General features: G+C 40.5%; 1 protein-coding gene across 1 annotated transcript; it reads right to left on the bottom strand.

Annotated features, from left to right (window-relative positions):
* Positions 1–93: 93 nt before the first annotated feature.
* LOC103913295 (GON-4-like protein) lies at positions 94–5,481 on the bottom strand. Its single transcript, XM_009319777.1, has 8 exons — positions 5,378–5,481; positions 4,504–4,700; positions 3,046–3,120; positions 2,652–2,702; positions 2,198–2,248; positions 1,300–1,395; positions 978–1,082; positions 94–156 (listed from the first exon to the last, which is right to left on the bottom strand). Exons 1-8 carry the CDS (start codon positions 5,463–5,465, stop codon positions 94–96), a joined length of 726 nt encoding a protein of 241 aa, XP_009318052.1. The 5' UTR covers positions 5,466–5,481.
* Positions 5,482–5,754: the final 273 nt, after the last annotated feature.

Genomic DNA, 5,754 nt, shown 5'->3' on the forward strand with positions numbered 1-5,754 from the left:
AAGCCAATTCTTCATCCACTGCATGCAGCTTCTCCATGAACGTGCTGTCTTTGTTTTGCTTTGGTTTAGGAGGTGGTGGAGGTCCCATGGGAACTACTTCAGCACTAATATGTCTAACAACAGGTGTAGTAACCTTCTCCATCTAATTAAAAAGGCCTTTGCATTAAAAGGTTTTATTTAGAACATAAATTTCCAAGGACAGAATAAGTCTCCTTGTAGGTTTGACCAGAGTCTAGCACAATAGAAATGAGAGAAACACTTCACAGAAGGAAATGGATTCTTCATATTACACTCACTTTGATTTTCAGAAAGTACAAATAAATTTACTATTCAAAAGACTTGCAGGAAAGGAGACATTTGGAAGATCTGAGTATCAGTCTCAACATTACTAGAGCTGATAAACCGGAACACTAGTAATTGTGGCATACTCCCAACCCTCCCAAAAACAAACCCATGGTGAGCAGAACATGGAAGTATCAATACATTATTGCTCTTTCTCTGATTCCAGTGTCAGTGGTCAGTTCTCACAGTCGCTTTCTCATTCTTGTCTGCTGATACTCAGCTCTTATCACGCTGCACATACTCCTTCTGATTTGACAGCGCATACAGTCACCACAAATACCTTTATGCTTTTATCATATCACTTTCTCCTCCTAAGCCAAGCACAGAAAGCAATTCTCCTGCACTCCTCTCAAAAATAATCAGAAAAATAATCATTATCTGAAGAAGAGCTGATTGTTTCCATTGCCAGTGCTTTTTTAAGTACTCGTGTTTATTTCAGACTAAGCTCTTTCTGCAAGGGTTGCACTTCACTGCTTATGCAGGAACCATTACAGTGGGGATGCCAAATCCACATAGCACCTGTAATGTTACCACAACTTTAAGCAATAATACATATTTTTGCTTTTGCATTAGTAATTTAGGAATAATGACTGAAAGTTGTTTCTAAAGAAAGCAGAAGTCTCTTGCAAGTTTACCTCGCAGAGTGTCCCTCCCTCTTCATCAGATGATCGCCTTGTCCTAGACCGTTTTGCTCCCCGAGGAGAAGAAGCAGTGCTCTCTACATCACTTTCCAGTAAGCTCTACAGTGCAAAAGATGCAGAATGCAATCAATCATACTGCTTCAACTAATATTCCAGAGACTCTTTTTTAGCCAAATGAATAATATAGCATTGAAGAAAGATTACTAGAAGGTCTGGGATGACTTGTAACGTTAAAATAAAGAGAGCATTCTACTGCCTCAAACATGCAGACAACTCCATGCTGAACAGAACAGATCTCTGTACAAGTTGTATTTACCTCTTCTGCAGTCTCATCCTCATCCTCATCATCAGGCTGGTATTCTTCATCAGATGAATCATCTTCCTCAAGAGGAATGTCCACAAACTGAGGAGGCTGCAACAGAACAGAAGGAAGTTGACAACTTTTTACAGGCAAAATAAAGAGTTGCACTCTAATGGTGCACTATCAGACCAAAGATTTCTAACTGAGGAAATACCCTGAAGATCAGAACGGAAGAAGACTACTGAAAAAGGCTGAAGAAACCAAAGAAATTACTAAAGTAAGATTGGTAAAGCCAGGTAAGTGGTTTGAAAAGGTGCAAGAACAGGCACAAATGATTTAGCATTTATATGATGGAAACACTGCATGAGCAGACACTATCTCAAAGACATACTTCTAGTACTTGAATGGCCATTCACTCATGCTACACTGCTGAATCCTGCCTACACCTAGGTAACAAATCTTTTGGAGCAGGCAGAGCTCAGGAAAAAGAAATTGAGATCCAGGCCGTATAACCAGGCAGTCCTAAAACATATAAAACAGTCCCAGGGAGGAGCACCTCGCAGCGCAAGGCCTGGGCAGTGGCATTCACTATCAGGAGTTTCATCCAGGTAGAGGCTGCTGCAGTGCTAACATCGGAAGCTGGACCACCCAGGAGAAAAGACCACTCCCTATGGCATGTCATCACCCCATCATGTTCTGTCTTTCCCTGCCGGCAGCTCTTTTGGGCCCCTCTGTGCACCTGCTGCTATGTTAACTGCCTTGTCCTGCCTGGCATACCCTGTTTGCAATGCTCCTGGTCACCAGTACTCCCAACATGCTAGACACAAGTCTGTTCCACACCCCTCCAAAAGATTCCTTGCTCAGCAGGGTGCCTCTAGTATGGTCTCCGATTTCGCAGCAGTAGTTCACTTACCTTCACCTCATTTGCCTTCTTAATTGGAGAAATATTCCATGTTGGAATCACCTAAAGATAGCAAAAACACTTCAACTGTCTCTGAAAAGCACGGTGTCGCACAGCTTAAACAATCTATTAAATCAAATGAGTACTTGAGCTTGAGGCCTTGTTCTCCCCAAAGCAGCCAAGTAACAACAGACTTCAAACAAATGCTTTCTAAACCGCCCATGTGGTCTCTACAGGCCATACCTGCAGTATAATGGATACTGTCAATTCGCTGCATTTTCTAACTCTGACCTGGTTCTATTATGCTCATCTAAAATGAATTCCTTTTTACATTGTTTTAACTTATTTTTTCATTTTAAGAATAAATCACATAAAAGCATGCTTTACACTTCTTTTAGAAGACCCAACAATCAAAATCATTTGGGTAGGGGGAGGGTGCAAAAGTAAACGCAGATGACGTACTTACCACTCCTTTCTCCACAACTTCCTTCAGTTTGGAACGAGTCATTTTGGGCTCCTGAGAGTTTAAAACAAGACAACAGCAACCTATTCAGCTATTTTCCTTAATTGCAAACTTTTCCCCAGCAACTCTTTACTACAAGGCTTTTCTTTTTTTAAATTCATTACCTTTTAGACATGATCAGTGACATAAAAAATAACCACTCATAATTCTGTTTCATAATTTACACTCATACACAGACATCACTCACTTCATCCAGGTGGCAAATCTGGTAATGAAACGTAAATTATAGTACTACCTATTCTCTCCATACCACATCATGGACTAAGAAGATAGACTGGTGAAGGTATCGTGCATTTGGAACAACTGAAAAAACAAACTGAAAAAGCTTTTTACTTACAAACAAAGGTATATCTTCAGTCTCACTGATGGCTGCTTTCATCATGGCAACCACATGCTCATTTGTGATCACTTCCTACAGGAACACACAAAAAAGTATCCTTTACATTCTGTTTGTTAAAAAGAAACAGACTTAAGGTTAAAATAAACTAGTTGGAAACATGATGGAGAAATATTCAGTGTACAATATACTTCATAATTACACTATAATAAAAAAAGATTGTTCAGTGATTGGACAAGAAAATACAAAGTAAGCACAGCAGTGATAAAAACATTTGCACTACATTCTCTGTCAATGCTCTACAGAATAAATTTCCACCAGAAGGAAAGAAAATAATCAAAACAAAAGTCCACACCAGTTTCCCTTCCCTCGTGTCACATCATCAGCAAAATGTGCCGATCCCAGCCACATGAGAAATGCTGCTATGAAGCTGCAACAGAAAACTTAAACCCTTAAGCACTCACAGGCTTCCAAAATAGTAAGGGTCTCATTCTCTAGAGAAAGCATGTAATAATTTACTCTGTGCAACATTGTGCTACGTCATTTCAGAAAACATTGTATATTTTTAAAATAAATAGGGGAAGGCAGAAGAGACCCAGTATCCCTGACTACATTTTCTGAATGCCACCATAAGGTTCCAGGGAAGGTTGGTGACTGCGAGATATTTACAGCCCTTCCACAGTGCCATGTGACAGAGAAAGGCATTAATTTACGGCACTTGCACAAAATCAGCTGGTGAATCTGCCCAAAAGAATCATGGCAGTCTCCAGTTTGTTTGCCACAGGGATGGCAAAAAGGGAAAATATCTGAGATCACCTGAATTAGAACACTAGCTGCAGGAAAAAAAAAAAAAAGCGCACAATTTTTGATCCTGTGGGAAAATAAATACTATTGGTCTCCAGACCCTGCTCATGGGATAAACTGAAATTAGAGTTTCACAGCTGTGACAGCACAGATATTCTTCTTGCAGTTCCTTTCTAACTGGAAGTTGTGTGATGGACTAAAAGGTTGGTTGGGGTCATTAACTAAGAGTAATGCATTTCTGTCAGCACCGCTAGAATTCCATCAGGACTTTATCATGAAACAGTTCACTCAAAACAAGAAATAGTGAGTTCACAGTCTACATCTCCTCACCTGGAACCAGAAGTATGCATTTTAGTTCAATTACTGCTGCTACTGCTATTATGGCACAGTAAAACAGACCCATTTGCCATTGTAAATAAATGGAAGCCAGGGATTAATACCTACTAACAAAGCCAGGTCCAGGTAAATTATACGTACACCACATGATTCTCTCTTTATAGCTTTTTATAGGAGAAATTAGGACGTGGGTGCCTACCAAGTCTTCCTTGTTCATGCAATCAAGTGCTACCATTAGTACTATACTCAAGTCTAGATTGCACTTTCTTAAAAAGCTGGGCACTTCTCCGTTCCCTGGCATAGTCCCACCACACTCACATGCAGGATGTTTCGCACGTTGACAACTGTTAGGTTATGTTGTTTAGCTCCATCTTCTAAGGTGCGATCAAGGGTATCATCTAGCTTGATGTCACAAGACAAAGATCCCTCCTCTTCTTGACTTTTCCCTTCTCTTTTCCGTTTGGTTGCCTTCCTCCTCCTCTTCCTTCTCTCAATATCCTCTCCATCTTGCTCCTCTGAAAATTAATAGAAATGGAATCTAAAAATTCAGATACTTCACATCAGCACATTCTGACAGTATGAGTTTAAAAAAAAAAAAAGCTAGAACTCTGCAGATACTGAAGTGGCAGCAGCTTTCCAACAGCTGATAAGGAGATCACCCAAACGGAAATGGCCGTAAGAACTAGAAACAGTCTTGAATAACGGATTCAAATTCTGCAGGACCTGAGTGAGTCACATTAGTCAAGGAAATAAAGGTTATGTATTTGCCATCTCTACTAGACTGATTTTACAGAATGGTCTCAGCAGCCTTTTTATGCCTTTTCCAGAAGGAGGTGTTTTAAGTATGCCATCAAGATTAAAACAGTTGCACAACTCCAGGCACCATACAGCAAGAGCAGATTACAGTTTCTGGGACGTAAAGTGTTTCCCAAGTGGCACTGTTTTGCTGACTCAGGGAAACAAAAGAATCGTAACTTCCTCTGAAGGAAAGCAATGTTTTTAGTAACCAAAAATTGCAGAGATCAGCTCCAGCAAGTTTTGCTTGGATACCTGTATTTATCCACTGAATTATGGAGCACAGGATGAAAACTTAAAAAAAAGTTGCACCTAAACAGCCCCTGCTGTGGTGTACACAATTCCAGAGTTCTGCTACTGTATCAAGTCACAGGCCTGTTCCTTGCACAAAGCTTACCCAATGGAATAAACAGCCCCAAATCCTCATTTTCCTCATCAGTCTGCTGGGGCCACTCACCAGCTCTGGTGTTCTTCAGTGGCTTCATCACGGTAGGATTTCTAACAGCCAGCTGCAAAGAACTTCTCACTGGAGACTCCTGCACTGCAGATTGGTTTTCAGTCAGATACGGATCTCTCTGCAAATTCACTTCCACCTCTGTATACACCTTAGGCGTTTTCCCTGTAAACAGCATACACTAAGTTGTTGTCATACGGACACAGCTAAGCAAGGTTAAGAGGCTGCTGCAATTACAAAAGCTTATTGTGACCCATTCAAATCTGTTAAATCAACTGCACAAGTCTAACCTAGCCTGTGAAAGTGATCCAGATACACTC

The sequence above is a fragment of the Pygoscelis adeliae genome, unplaced genomic scaffold (genome assembly GCF_000699105.1).
Source record: "Pygoscelis adeliae isolate BGI_AS28 unplaced genomic scaffold, ASM69910v1 Scaffold181, whole genome shotgun sequence".
In the NCBI taxonomy this organism is placed as follows: Eukaryota; Metazoa; Chordata; class Aves; order Sphenisciformes; family Spheniscidae; genus Pygoscelis; species Pygoscelis adeliae.

Coding starts and splice junctions, on each gene's coding strand:
- LOC103913295 (XM_009319777.1), bottom strand. CDS start 5,465: ATGAAGCCACTGAAGAACACCAGAGCTGGTGAGTGGCCCCAGCAGACT. Junction 4,701..5,377: donor GGGGCTGTTTATTCCATTGG/GTAAGCTTTGTG, acceptor ATTAATTTTCAG/AGGAGCAAGATGGAGAGGAT. Junction 157..977: donor AGGGAGGGACACTCTGCGAG/GTAAACTTGCAA, acceptor TTTAATGCAAAG/GCCTTTTTAATTAGATGGAG.